This window comes from Eurosta solidaginis, chromosome 4, assembly GCF_040869045.1.
Source record: "Eurosta solidaginis isolate ZX-2024a chromosome 4, ASM4086904v1, whole genome shotgun sequence".
In the NCBI taxonomy this organism is placed as follows: domain Eukaryota; kingdom Metazoa; phylum Arthropoda; class Insecta; order Diptera; family Tephritidae; genus Eurosta; species Eurosta solidaginis.
This window is the reverse complement of record NC_090322.1, coordinates 258,627,837-258,643,045: the sequence shown is the minus strand read 5'-3', so window position 1 is coordinate 258,643,045 and position 15,209 is coordinate 258,627,837. Positions and strand designations below refer to the sequence as shown.

At 33.5% G+C, this 15,209-nt stretch overlaps 1 protein-coding gene across 5 annotated transcripts in view; it reads right to left on the bottom strand.

Moving 5' to 3' along the window:
* Positions 1-535: 535 nt before the first annotated feature.
* LOC137251373 (uncharacterized) overlaps positions 536-15,209 on the bottom strand; it is a 61,015-nt gene continuing 46,341 nt past the window's right edge. For 2 of the 5 annotated variants that reach the window (XM_067785820.1, XM_067785818.1), the window contains 8 exons: positions 6,403-7,182; positions 3,814-3,909; positions 3,342-3,650; positions 3,190-3,258; positions 3,058-3,123; positions 1,555-1,632; positions 1,434-1,493; positions 536-1,223 (listed from right to left, as the gene is read on the bottom strand). In XM_067785820.1, the coding sequence (XP_067641921.1) occupies positions 858-1,223; positions 1,434-1,493; positions 1,555-1,632; positions 3,058-3,123; positions 3,190-3,258; positions 3,342-3,650; positions 3,814-3,909; positions 6,403-7,146 (1,788 nt within the window). In that variant the 5' untranslated portion in view covers positions 7,147-7,182 and the 3' untranslated portion in view covers positions 536-857. Of the gene's footprint in view, positions 1,224-1,433; positions 1,494-1,554; positions 1,633-3,057; positions 3,124-3,189; positions 3,259-3,341; positions 3,651-3,813; positions 3,910-6,402; positions 7,183-7,373; positions 8,314-9,296; positions 9,810-11,118; positions 11,182-15,209 lie in introns of those variants that run through there. The other 3 variants (XR_010953237.1, XR_010953236.1, XM_067785819.1) reach the window with 2 other exon arrangements.

The window sequence follows — 15,209 nt, the reverse complement described above, 5'->3', positions numbered from 1 at the left end:
AATTGATGTATATTGAAATAATTTTACATAGTACCCTGTGAAATTTTGAAACAAGCTAGTTAAGGCTTTGTGCCATCTTCAGTGTCGTTTTTCAGGCCACACTGAATATGGCAAAACGCCGAAACCGGATTTTCTTCCAATCAAAATGGAAAGCTATTGCTCAAAATTTTAAGGTGTTATCGACAGTAGCAGAGATCTCGATAAGGCCACATACAACTTTACTTTTAGACTCCAGAGCTTTCTTGTTCGTATTTTGCTGAATTTGGTCATATCTCTTAGTAGGACGCCTATATGAGAGCAATTTTCCTTGAACCGATTACTTCTGAAAAAATCCATCAGATGGTTCTTCCTTTTCATATATTCATATAACCCTGGTGGGCAAAAAAAGTACCTTCTTTTCGTCAACGCTCCTCATGCAGGTACAGTAGTTTGAAGCAAAATAAAATGGAAATACAGCATTAAATTAAAACGAAAATAACTTTTATTGAATTTTATAAAAAATTTCATATATCATAAATACTTTTGGCTCTAATAACTAAAGTTCATACAAAATAAAATATTTATAAGCTTAGCTGATATGTCACGTGTGTTATATAATTACCATGAAATCTGCCGCTCTTCCTTATTACACAGATTACTACGCATACAAACAATTTACCAAGTAAGCACGTTGCAAAATAAATAATAAAAAGAAGACGGAAGCTTAATTAACAAGTATGTACATTTCATAATGCTATGCTTAACCAAAATTAAGTTTTGCTGCATTATAGCACAATAAAAAAACCACATATGCAACAAACCCGCCCACGTACACAAAATTTGTATCCCAAAAACTAAAAATCCACTACACACTTAACTTAATACTTTTGCCCGCCGTTACCTCCTCCACCAGCACCACTGCCACTTTTATGACTCGAACTACCGAATAATGAGGCAGAAGCATGCGATGCGCCGCCAGAAGCACCCAACGAAGCATTCAATATTAAACTCACAATACCGCCCACAATATGCGAAGCAATATGTTTGATGAAACCACCTGAATCGGAGCCACCACCACCAGCATCACCTTTATTTTTACCGCTTTGCAAACGATATGAATCAGAGCGCCGCTCATCATCAACTTCCTCATCTGACTCCTTACGATTTTTCGCTTCTACAAAGCTGCTAATAAGATTACGCGCGAAAAGCAATGGATTTGGGCGTAGATCATCATCTTCGGGATCCTAATGAAGGAAGAAAATGGAAAAGCTACACAAATGTAATTTGTTTAAAATTTTAATGACAATTTATTGAAAGTAAAAACTCTACAATCTACAACTAAAGCTAGCGTGCGATTATTTACAGTTAATTGAGAGGGTAAAAGTTATAGTATTAAAAAACTAAATTTAAACTGTATTTAGTTTCATTGGCATAAATAAATTAATTATATATACTGCGCTGAGCTGTGCATAAACGGTTCCAAGTAAGTTTCCAATAAATTGACCATTGTTAACCTGTAATGTTAAAAATTTATGAATAAAAAAAAAATTTTCCAAATTGCTTTTAGATATTTACTGCTCCACCGCCACCTGAAAGTCCATCAAAAGCAGTACCAATATATATGCCCAAAACTGTACCAAAGTTTTTGTTGCCCTGTGGATAACAAAATATTAAATTCTCAAAATACTTTAGAATTTAACTTTTTTAGAAAAAGAAATATCACGCCCAGTTCGGAAAAAACCGGTTTTGGCCTTGTTTCATCTTCAGAACCATTTTTTGTAAAATGTCAAATTGATTATGAAGACAGCCTGCTTTTATCGGTCTTTCATCGTTGATATTTTTTTATCGAAAAATATCAAGCTTGGTTGGGTGAGAAACCAGTTTATGTATTATGCGATCTTCAGTGTTATTTTTAGAAAATATTCCGTTTTGGTTTGGGAAAAGTTCGATTGCAGCGATCTTTATATAAATTTTTTAGAAATGTGAGTTTTGTTTTGAAATCAAACCGATTTCGGCTTTGTTTCCTCTTCAATGCCATTTTTCGGAAAAAATCCCTTTTGGATTGGAAAAATTCGATTTCAGCGTTTCGCTATCTGTGTCAGTTTAGTTAAAACCAGTAGGGCATTGTGTCATCTTCAGCGCAATTTCTGAAAAAAGAAATTTATTTTGGTGCGCAGACAACCCAATTTGAGGTTTGCAGAATGTTCAGTGGAATTTTTCGAAAAATATCAAATTAGTTTTGTAGACAAACCAATTTTGACCATTTTCAGTGTGACTTTTTTTTAAGTCGTGTTGGGATTTTGAAAAAAAAACCGATTTCTGTGCTGCAATATCTTTGGACAATTTCTCAAATATCGTTTGGAGGAAACCCGATTTAGGTATGGTTCAATCTTCAGTATCTGTTGTTTGGAAAACTTCAATTTTAAATTGAAGATAAAGTTTAGTTGGGTTCGGCGATCTCCCATTTTTAATCTACAATTTAAAAAAAAGTAAATTTTGGTTTGAAATTAAACCAGTTTCGGCTTTGTTCCCTGCTCAGTGCCATCTATCGAAAAATGTCAAATTTTATTTGGAGATAGCCCGTTTTTGGCGGTGTACTATCTTTGTTCTATATTTCAAAAAATATGAAATTTGTTTTGAAGATGAACCGTTTTCGGCATTGTTCAATTTCCAGGGAAATATCAAGATCTGTTCGCACAAAATTGACTTCAGCGGGTTCCATCTTCAATTTGATTTTTTTTTTTTTTTTTCAAATTGTGATAGGTGGCTGTGGGACAAACACGTTTCACTTTTGTGTCATGTTCAGTGCCAATTCTTCAAAACAAATTCTTCGAAACAAACCAGTTTGGATGCTACGCCGTCTTTAGTAATTTTTTTAGAAAAACGTTAACTTTAGGTACCGATTAAGACAACTATTGTAAGTAACTCAAAGATTTTTAACTCGTCTTCATCCAGAGATATAGATGCAACTTTTAGGAAGCCAAGCGTTAAAATTCACTTCAGGTGGGAATTACAAAAATATTTCTTTCGGGTTTTATCTACAAACTTCTAAACTTGTGCTAGCTTCTAAATACTTACGGCCAACAAACCAGATATGAGTGACGTAGCAGTACTGATTAAGGATTCGATGTCTAAACCGCCTGGCTAATGAAAATGACATTTGAAAAAATGTTAAAATTGCACAAAATATTTTTATAGATTTTCACTCACTCCAAATAAAGTTGAAATCACACCAGTCAGTGCACCGATCAAAGCGCCAATATCAGAACCACCTTCACCCTAACATGAAACCAAAAAAAAGTTAAAGCATTTATTTCACAAATTTTTATAAACAGCATTCCGTTCATCTACGACGTACTTACTCCACTTAAACTTGTAATAATGCCAACCAAACCACCACCACCACCGCCATCAGTTGGCGGTGGCTCATCAGGAAAATCTTCATCTTCTATTTGCAGTGGAGTAAGAGGTATAGGAATTGGTTCTACTAATCCATTTACTTGTTTGGCAAATTTCGGTCTAACTGTGGTTGTGGTATTAGGACTTATTGTTGTTGTGGTTGTAACACCAATTGTTGTAGCTCGCGCTGCGCGTGTTGTTGTTGACGTCGATGTTGCTGTAGTATTGAATTGTGGTGAACTACTATTGTTGTTGCTGTTTGTAATGATAGTCTTAGATTTTTAATTGAGATTAAAATTGTAAAGTTAAATTTATATTTTTGGCATGCGCAAAATTTTTCTTGTCATATGAGGTTAGTAAAAACTATGAAGGTACAACAACTACTAAACAAACACTAATAGGATTTTACGTGCATTTACACTGGTACATACATACTTTGTTCGTTTTCTCGTCTTCTATTTTCTTTTCATCGATCACTTCACTGTTTCGTGTTTCTACTGGCGCATCTACAAGATTGTTGTGAAAATCCTCCTATTTATAAAGAAAAATTAATTTTTGACTCAGTTTAATCCGTTTTATTAAAGTTTTGGTGACCGTTTTTTGTATTTAATTAATTTTCTGCTATATATTAGAAAAAATTTTTATTTTTTTATTTGGTAAATTTTTTTTAAGATCGCGGGTTCGAATCGAGCTCAAGGCCTAACAATAATTATTTTATCATTATTATTGTTATGATAAATTTTTTCTTAATTGAAAAAATTATTAAATTAGAATAGAAGAAAGAAAAAATTTAGACAACTGCCAAAGTTCGTTGTATAGATCCATTTCGGGAACTGCTAAATTCCTTCATCGGCAACGTTTAGGCGCCGCTGCTATAACCATTCAGCCATCACAGCGGTTTTTTGTTTGTCATCATTAATCCTACTTCTATTCTGGTTCTTGCCAATTGATATTCACAACACTGCGACATCTGTTAGAGAATGAATGTGAAAAATGGACTTGTTTGTTGGCAATGCTGCCATAGTGTCATATTTTATTGACACTTTTTCCCCGTGCTCTGGGATGTATTAACAATTTTTGTTGTTATATCGGCCTACTGATTTGTGAGATCGCGGGTTCGAATCGAGCTCAAGGCCTAACAATAATTAATGTTATGATAAATTTTTTCTTAATTGAAAATATTATTAAATTAGAATAGAAGAAAGAAAAAATTTAGACAACTGCCAAATCTCGTAGTATAGATCCATTTCGGGAACATCTAGAATGCCGATATAACAAAAATTTTTAAATTTTTTTTATTTTTTGTTTATAATTTTTATTTTTTTACATCTTAAGTTTTTTTAATTTTATAACTTTTTTATTTTTTAATCATCTTTTATTTTTACTTATTTAATTTCTTATTGTTCTAGTAAATTTTTTTTTCGCTAATTATTTTTATTTTTATTCATTTCCTTTTTTTTCATTCATTTAATTTTATATATTTTTTGCAGATTTCAATTTTTATTTAAATGCTTTTCGTTTCAAATTTTTGTTAATTTAATTATAATTTTTGTTAATTTAAAAATAAAATTAAATAATATTATTTAATGTTTTATTATTTTAAACTATTTAAGCATTATTTTATCTAAATATTCTTATAGTTATTTTCGAAATAAGTTTTAATTTATTTCTAGCTAATTTTCATTTAATTGTCATTCACATTTTGTATTTCCGCTCACTTTGATATATTTGAATAACCCTCTTTTAAGTATTTTGAATCTTTTTTTAATATACATTATTTTGTTTTATTTTCAGTGTGTGTGTTTTTTTATATTTTTACTTTTTTAAGTTTTTTTTTTATATTTTTAATTTTCTTCTATTTGATTTGTATTTCTTTTTATTTAGTTAGTTAATTTTTTTGTATACTTTTTTTGTATCATGTAATTTTTTTTTTTTTACATTTTAAATGTTTTTTGATCATTTTCTGTGAGTTTTTAAATGTGTAAATTTTTAAAATTTTTCTAAAACTTTAGAAATTTGTTCGTTTACTTTTGACTTTTTTAATTTTGTATTTTAATTTTTTTTAATTTGTACGTTATAAAAAAATTGTTTCACTCTTTTTAAACTATGAAAATCTTTTTGAAAAAGTTTAAGCATTCTTGACATTTTTATTGTTTTTTAACTAATTCAAATACTCTCGAAACTTTATTACGCTTACATTATTTATTTTACGGGTTTAAATTATTTTCAACTTTTTTTGTCGTAAACATTTTTTTTGTTTAACTTTTTAATGTTTTTCATTTTAAAACTTGAGCTTTTTTAGTCCATTTATTTTATTTTTTTTTTAACAGGTTTTTTTTCAATGTATTTTCTACTATTTTAGAAACAATTTACTTTTATGAATTCTGTATTAATTTTTTTTTAATTTTTTAAATTTTTTTTTTTGGTTTTTTTTTTTTTATTTGTGTATCATTAAAAAAAATGTCTTTGTTTTTTTTAACGCTTTTTAGATTTGTTTGTTATTTAACTCTTTATATTCATTTAAAATGCTTTTATATTTTTATATTTTTCCAGTTTTTTGCCTTTTTTTATATACTTTTATTTTTTAATTTTTTCTTAACTCTTCTGACTAATTTTTTGTTATTTTATTTGGTTTTTTCTTCAACTAACACTATTAAACTTAGTACTTTCACATTTGTTTTTTATACCTAAAATCTTTTTAACGTATTCTATTTGTTTAATTTTTATTTATTTAAAATTATTTAAAAACAATTTTTTTTTTTTTTATTTTGGACGAAATCTTTTTTTTTTTCAACTTTTATTTACCTGTTTTTGTTAACTCCCAATTCTTCTTAATAATTTTTTGGTTATTCTTTTTTTTGAAGTTTTTTTATCAAATTTTTTTTCTTATTTTTTTACTAGGATTGTTCTTTGCCTTTTGATTAACTTTTTGTTTTTATTTTTTCAATTCCAACTTTTTAATTTCACCTTTTTTCATTTTTATTCTATTATATTAGTTTAAGCACTCTTCAGAACTTCATTTACCTTCAGCGTTACAGATTTCACCACAGCTGGAATTTCAGCAACCGCAGATGCATTACGCTTTCGTATCACTTTCTTGCTAGCCTGAGCCAATAGACTCTCCTCTTCCGCCTCAGCAATCATATAGTTCAGTGTATGTGTGACTTTCTCTTCCACCAATGTTTTCATGGCACGCACTTGTTGCGTAATCTGACGCCTTAAAGCTGCCAATCTCTCTACTGCCTCACTGTTTTCATTACTGATGTTAGGTTCATCTGTAGAGGACTCTATCGCATATTTATCAAGAGTCTCATCATTCGACTGTCTGCGTATTTCTTGCAGCGTTTGTTGCATATCTGCTTTAAAATCGTTAACATTTTTTGCGCCCGTCACCAAGTCCATCGCGCTGGTTAATATGAGCAGTGCACGATGATCACGTAACAACTGCTTTTCAATATTTTTCAACTTCTCTATGAGCTCCTCATCACTTAGAGCAATTGCATCTTTCAGCAACTCTTTCACAATCTCAATAACATTGCGCTCCATTTGTTTTTCGACCTGGCGTGCTCCATTTAATATGCCTATAGTCGTAAGGATACGCAAATCTTCGCGCGACAAACGTGGCTCGAGACGTTTGTAAGCGCCCATGGCACGTAGATAATCTGAATTTAATTGTATGCGCATTTTTTTGCGTACCGGAGCGCTTAGAATGATTTGGGCCGACAATATCAATGGGATTGCAACGATAGCCAGAAAAGGCCTACGCATTTTGCGTCAGTAACGCCGAAATGTGCGAGTAAGTGTCTGTTGGGAGTGAGGACGTGCGATTATAGCAATTTTGAAAGGATATTATGATAAATATACAATTTCTAAAATAAACACATTTGCGTAACCGAAAATTGACCTGCTACAAATCTTTAAAGAACCGACACTAAACTAATTTGGTGACCAGCATGTCAATTTATATAACTTACGTATTTATTTATATGACTTACGTATTTCCCTCGCTTGTTCGTCTCATGATGTGCAATGAGGTGTATCTGTGGACTGATTGTGGCGTCAGAGGTCTTTTCCTCATTCGTTACTACAATTTGTTGATTCGCATGTGATGGTTGGTTGATCGACCTCATCTGGGCGGGGAAAAAGTAAATATTACCTAACTGACGATATGGGCAACCGCCTGCCAGTAGTGTTACTTTCCTAGGTCGGTACTTTACTGCTGCACTAAATAAGTTACGCTTTGATGACATTTTAATATGTAAGTAGTTTTATTTCCCTGCCTACTAAAACAAAATAAAGTACTTAACTTCTTCGGATATTGAACTCATCGTATATGATTATATATCAAATACTGAAATTTTCTGCCAAGAAAGTTCATGAATTGTGCATTAAAGCTGTGTAGTGACGCTTTTCTTTCGGGCGCTCGTAACATGAATCCAGCGTCTGATCACGATGAATGCGCCAAAGCGAACTGTTATGGCTGCTTAGTAGACGTGCAGGGCGGAGAATATTTTTGTGCAAGACATGAGTTTTTATACTCAGCTGAGAAGAACTCACAGAGTATATTAATTTTGTTCGCATAACGGTACCCCGTAACGGCATAAACTAATCGAGATAGATATAGACTTCTATATACCAAAATGATCTGGGCGAAAAAAGAAATTCATTTAGCCATATCCGTCCGTTCGTCTGTCCGTATACACCATAACTTGAGTAAATTTTGAGCTATCTTAATGAAATTTGATATGTAGGTTGCTGGGTACTCATCTCAGAGCGCTATTTAAAATGAACGAAATAAGACTATACCCTCGCCCACTTTTCCGATATCGAAAAATTCGAAAAACCGAAAACTGCGGATGCAGATGCGGTACGTTCCGGTACCAATCCCCACCATCTCGGGAACGATTTGTTATGACCACATGCGACCTTCTATGCCATACCGCCCTCCAACCCCCCCCCCCCCCCCCCCCCCCCCCCCCCCACCCATGAGGAGTTCCGGGACACCAGAGCCTCGTGTGTTAATGAAACAGGATTCGCCACGGCTAGGTAAGGTTTGCAATTGGGTTTGGAGAAGCTATGTATTGCGCTGGCAACCGGAAAAGGCTGCGCTACATAAACCCCTTGAATCCGATATTTTAGTCGCCTCATACGACAGGCATACCCACCGCGGGTATATTCTAACCCACAAAGCCGCTGGCATTTGTTATGTTCGTACCCTGCGCTTGCCAGGCTAAGGCCCCAGCTATTAGGAGTGATACGGCTGTCAGATCTAGAAGCTTAAGTCCTAGGAAGCTTCTAGTATTTGCCAAGAGGATGAAGTTATTTTATAACATAGGTCCTGGTTTTTGATAGTGTTTTTCAGTTTGGTCGTTAAAACAAACTTCTGGTAGCACTACGGACTCATTCTGTCTATGTGAGTTCCTCATGGACGTGCCAGTTCAACCTAACGTAGCAGTCCTTGGAGAAAATGTTTCGCCATTGAGTTGAAAAATTGCGCTGAATTTGCTCTAGTTTGGTGTATTTGTGTCGTTGCGCCTAAGTATTGAGAAATTGTACATCAACGCCAGTGGCGCTAAAATCCGTATTGGTGTGCAGAGTTGCACAATAAAATATACTTTGTTAAAAAAAGTTGATCAGTAACTGTGTCTTCTCAGTTGTTGTTGTTGTAGCGATAAGGTTGCTCCCCGAAGGCTTTGGGGAGTGTTATCGATGTGATGGTCCTTTGCCGGATACAGATCCGGTACGCTCCGGTTACACAGCACCATTAAGGTGCTAGCCCGATCATCTCGGGAACGATTTATATGGCCACATTAAATCTTCAGGCCATCCCTCCCTCCCCACCCCAAGGAGCTTGGGGTCGCCACAGCCTCGTCTGTTAGTGGCAAACAATATGATCCAAATAAGTGTTCACAATCACATTTTACAGCAGATTTTTTAGTTTCTAAGATATAAAACAATGAAGTGTGACTGAATGGTGCTATCTACGACTAGATGTCGTAATAAACTACTACATAGGCGATAATACGATAAAATAAAATAAAATATAAACATTACAAAGGAGCATAACTTTCCATTTTACAATGTACAATTTGAAATACATATATACATAAAATATATGTATATATGTAGAAGATACATTCATATATATAACCACACTATATTTTATAAGTATCTTCGGAAAAGTATGTCCAAAAAGGCTTGCGCTGAAAAGTTGTCGGGCTTCTTAGTTGTGAATAAATTTGTTTTCGGACGGCGAGCTTCTGGTCTGGCCATTGTATTGAGGATAGTGCGCGGTCTTATATCAAAAAGCTCTACCCCATTTCTTTGCTCAATGTTTTTATTTCTGCTGGTTGGTGTTGTAGCTCGGATTCTCGTTTCTCTTAAACCATTAGATCTTACTCCCCAGATTCTTTCGCAGTCAATGTTGAGTGCTACGAAAACAGAGAAATTGAAATATATATAAAACAAAATTTATACAATTTATGTGCATTAGTGTGTACTTAAAAATAAAAATAAAATTCGGTGGTCCCGCTGAAAGGATTTAATTCCAGAGTGCACTCGAGCAGATTGAAAATAGGCTAAAATTTGGCATCAGAGATGTTAAACCTAAGATTTTCCTAGCAACATAGAAGCCGGAATAGCGTAGAACATAACTGTGTGTAAATGCATTCCATCTTTGATGCTGATAAGGTTGTTGCATATTGAGTTACAGCTTTTCAAAACTACATCAGATTATCGTATGGCCTTTCTCAGAGGTGAGGACAGTGCTAGATTCCTAGTAGTGTTGTAAGCGGATGTAGGAATTACGAGCTGCAGTAAAAAATGATTGAGCACGTTCTGCGTGATTAGGGGTGGCAGAGTTGCCATATCTCGAGGCAGAAATTAAGCTAGGTCCTAACCAGCCAGTTCAATCTAACCTAACCTAGTATTGTTGGTTATTAATGACTTTGACTGCCTTCTTGTCGACATGTTTGAGCTCCTCGGAAAAAATATTATTTCTGGTTAGGCGGTTATCTTTTTCATCATTGACGAATCGGGTTTATTACGTAGCCACATATATCACAGTTACCGCCAAAATACAAGCAGGATCTGAAAATCATAATTACCAAATCGTATTTTTACTCCGGCAAGGACTGAGCTCAGTCTTTTCGAACATTATATTAGCAAGCAATAGTATTTTTCAGCTCTCATACATTTCACATCACAGCGATTTTTGTTAGCTAAGGGTTTCTCTTACCTCCTTGCACTTCCCAAAAACAGTTTTATAAAGCAAGCAATAACACTATTGTCCCAGTTCATCTTCTAGCCTCCTTAGAACTCTATTTTGTAATCCGCTGTAGTTAAATACTTACGTTTAAGATAGACATGTTTTCCCACAAGTTGGTTATATCATCATGGTGAAAGCGATTGCTCTCAGAGAGAACATACACTCATTTTTAGGCAAGGATCTGAAGATAGCTATTTCTTGCAGAATGAAGGGGTGGGGTATCAGAAGCCAATCTAAATCCACAATCTTTCCGCGACTAGCTCTGTCGTTTCTTAAGTAAACGAGTTATCAAACAAACATAACAATATTTCAATAATTATCGAAAAATCACTTGTAAGATATTTAAAATGTGGACAACGAACCTCAAATTTGACTATTTGCGAAACTATCTGAGACTGTACTCCACTTTTCTGAAAGCCATAAAACACTCGAATGCGCACTGTAATTAAAAGAATGTATTTTATCCACCTTACCGTGTCCATATTTAGCCCGGTCTTGTATTCCTCCACAGATCTTCTTATGATCATTGTTATATACTTTGAAATAATAAAAAGAAAAACATTAATTATTAGTGGCACTCAACCAAATAGACAGAATGCTAAAATTCTTAAAGTAATCAAATATATGCCCATTTATTCCTTCATATTAAGTCGATTTAAGGTTTGTCCGCAAACTTCACTATATATAATTTAAGAAAATTTTTTAAACGATTCTTGATTAAATTCCGTGGAGCTTGAGCAGAGGCGCACAAAACTAGCAAAGCTTCAAATTCAAGATACGAGTGTAATAGTGAAAATTCAGGCATAGAATTTGCGTTCGAAAGCATAAAGGATTACCAAAGCTCTTCTGGGGACCTCCGACCTATAGTCTTTTTAACACGAAACGCGGTGGCACTTTTGATTTTTAAATAATTTCCCGATGGCTTAGGAAAACTAGCCCAAAGTTGGTTTGAAAAACTCATAAAAAATGTATGAGTTTAACCTGTCATATCAGGTTTAATCTGAGTTAAAAAGTTTACTCAAAAATGTTAAGATGGCTTACAGCAGTATTGAAATTTGAGCTCTAGATACCAGGGTGTCCATCACTTCGAGGAGCTCGATATACGCTCGCAACTCGTTCGTGGCTCAACTGCTCAAAGTTATAATCGAAACAGCTGTCGCCTTGTCTATCGTCGATGTCGAGTCTTTTCTTTCAATTTCTTCCCAACCATTTAATAAAATAAAATTTTCTTTGTCAACTTTTTTGCTGTAAATCAAATATCAGAAAAACCAAAGTAGCTAGATATGGCGCTATTGCTCTCGAAGCATTGTACTAACGCTCTGAAATGTTATGCTTACCACAAAACTCCTCAATATCATTCGAATATGCATTAATAAAACGGTAAATTCAATGGGATGACTAGCTTCATAAACTAAAGGCCAGTTGAACTGAGTTGGACGAGTCTAATTATCCTCTCATATCGATAGTTGGAACGTCGCACTATGGCGCCTTTTGAGTTTTTTCTTTGCAAAAATCATAACTTTTGAACTAATGAAGATATTTTAAAGATAAGGTTTATAGTGCACCTTAGACTTTGGACAATTTAAAATACAGGGTGCCAGAGTAAAAGGGTGCTTCACAATAATTCGTCAAAATTGAAAAATTATAGAAAAATAAAAAAAAAATAAATAAAATTTGCTAAAACTGAAGGACAAACTTTGAAATTTTTTTATGAGGTTGTATTTGAACATGAAATGACATAAACTTATGATTTGTATGAAGGAGTGTGGCTCTACCTACTTATGATTAAAATTTTGGTCTTAGTAGCAAGGTTATCAAACTCCACCAAACTTGATGGACGCATTACTCCGTTTAAGATGTTATACTCCTATAAAAGTGAAATGTGTACGATAGGGGATAAGTATATAAACATTGCTTGAATATTCATTTTATATATTTACTTACATATATTTCAAAAATTCAAAAATCAAATATTTTATTAATACTTAACTGAGAAAAATTATTAAAAGTTTTTCAATATTATTGTATTTGAGCCAAAGATGAACAACTAATAAATTTTTGAGCATTGCCCACTTATGATAAACAGTTTATTACTGCTTTACCAATTTTATTCATTTCTGTAAAAATTTATTACTCTTCTGATAGCCAAAGCCTAAGCTTTAAAATAAATATACATAAAGGGTGCTTCGAAACTCATCTTTGGCTCTTTGAAGAACCGCTTCTTTCTTGGCTTGAGTGATTTGTTGGTATCCAGGGAAAAGATCGGCATTATGTTGCAATAATGCCTCACGTAATATATTATATTTATCCTTCAACAACCCGACATCTATAAACGGCGCCAAAGGCTCTTCAGCAATGTATCTACTAGGTAGCGCATTTGGGGGTGTGGGAATGCGGTTTTTGATCCTTCTCATTCTCACTGGACTTGCTAATGCAACTGCTCCAATGATACGGGACTTGGTGTTTTCTTCGTCCTTTTTTATATTTAATAGCCAATGCTTCTGAAAGATGAGTCGTGGCGATAGTTATAGTATAATCTGACAGCTTCCTTTTCTTTGTGTAGGTCGAACATTCTTCTATGGGGTTTCTTGGTCTTCCTCTAGTTCGATTGGTTGATGTGCTAGGCATTTCTTTGTCCAAAAGGCTTTTACCAGCTAGCCAGCTTTCATGCTTACTTATAAACCTTGAAGTAGATAGACCGACTGCTTGCCATTTTTTTGTATTGGAATGTAGAGGAAGCCAATTTTTCTTTTCAAGTCTTCGTCTTCTATGTCGCATGCTTCATCTGGTAATTCTGTCATAATAGCCTCAAGGAACTCCGCTTTTCTCTTTGAACCTTAGAACACCTCAAATAGTTTGGAGTTTTCTAGAGACATATTAAAATTTGCCATGGAGTATATCTTACTAAAAAAATATTTGAGCTATATTTATGTTTATTTAAATAAACAGAATACTTTATTCTATAGACTCCAAAAAGCGACTGATTTTGGGCATTGTATTAAATACTGCTTTATATACTCAAACTATGGAAATGAATTCCAGGTATATTATGCAGCTTGTAACCGAAAAATTTGGTTTCATTGAAAAATTCCAACAACAAAAGTGACCGTACTAAATTCGCCTCCTTCTTACCTACACCTGCTCAGGCTCGTATTTATGGGTAGGTTGCTTAACTTTACTTGATGTAAAAATTTAAATCGCAGCTGCACGCAGGTAGACCTTATAAATTCAGGTAACTGAATATTTAGCAAATACCTACTGTAAATTTCACGGAGACCTGTTTGGTCTTTTTTTTTTTTTTTTTTGTTTCCATCAAATTTCGAAAAAGGTCCCAAAAATAGGCTTTTCGAAAACAGTTAGATCTGACAACTTTTATAAAAAAAGGACCTGTGGCACTCGGGCACTGCCGCGATAAAGCTATTGCATATTATCAACTTATGCAATTATAATATTTATGCAACATTTTGTTTTCTTTGATATTAATTCAAGTTACACATTTTAAGCGTGGTGACCGATAAGAAAACAAATTTTTTACTTTTATTGAATAAATGAGAAGTTAATATTGACTTTAACTTGAACTTCAAATTTAACTTTAACTTTAACTTTAAGTTTAACTTTTACTTTAACTTTAACTTTAACTATAACTTTATGATAGAGATCCAATTTTATGTATTTGGCCTGTTGCTAACACCGAACCTTTTTCGAACCTTTTCGAACCTTTTTTGACAAATATCCGTTACGGTTTTTTTTTTTATTTAGTCGCCAAGCTCGCGATAAAATCTATGCAATAGCTTAAAAACAAATTTTATGTTTTGCTTCAACCTAGAATTAAACATTCTTTCGTTGTAATACAAGAAACCAGTAGCAGGCCGTTTTATTTAGAGACAAAACAATTTTTAATACAACAAAAAAGAATAAAAACCAAACATTTTTGTGTTAAAAATTAATCAACTTTCAGCGGCTCTACCTCCTAAAATATTACATTCTGTTTAATAAGAGTTATATATTCGTAATCCCTGGCAAATTCTATATTTAATACATGTATTAGGTTTATCGAACGCTTTCATGAAATTTTTGATTTTTGCCAGGCTTTTCGGGCAGAGGCGCCATAGTGCGTCGGTGGAGTGGACTGTAGACTTGTTTAATCACTGTGTCCATAGTCTTCACTGCGCACAGTGTAACTTTTTTCGCCAAAATTAATAACAGCCAAACCAATGGAGCAATTCATTTGAAATTTTGCAGTGTGGTTGCAGGTACCTAAATCTGATACGAGTATAAAAACTTTTTCTCCTTGTCCTCATATAAGGTGACATTTCACATAATCATATTTTCCACTTTAAAAGCATTTTCCAGTACCAATATAAATAAAAATTGTTTAGATTTCTTAACTTTAGCTTATAAGCATTTGATTAATATTAAAAAAAAATATTTTCAAAGACAAACACAACATAGGCACATATATTTGTAAAAACTGAATCAAAATACATACTTGTGAATAAAAAGTGATATTTTAACTGGTATAAAGTTAGTCGGAGTCAATATCGTCGACATGCTCTGGTTCAGA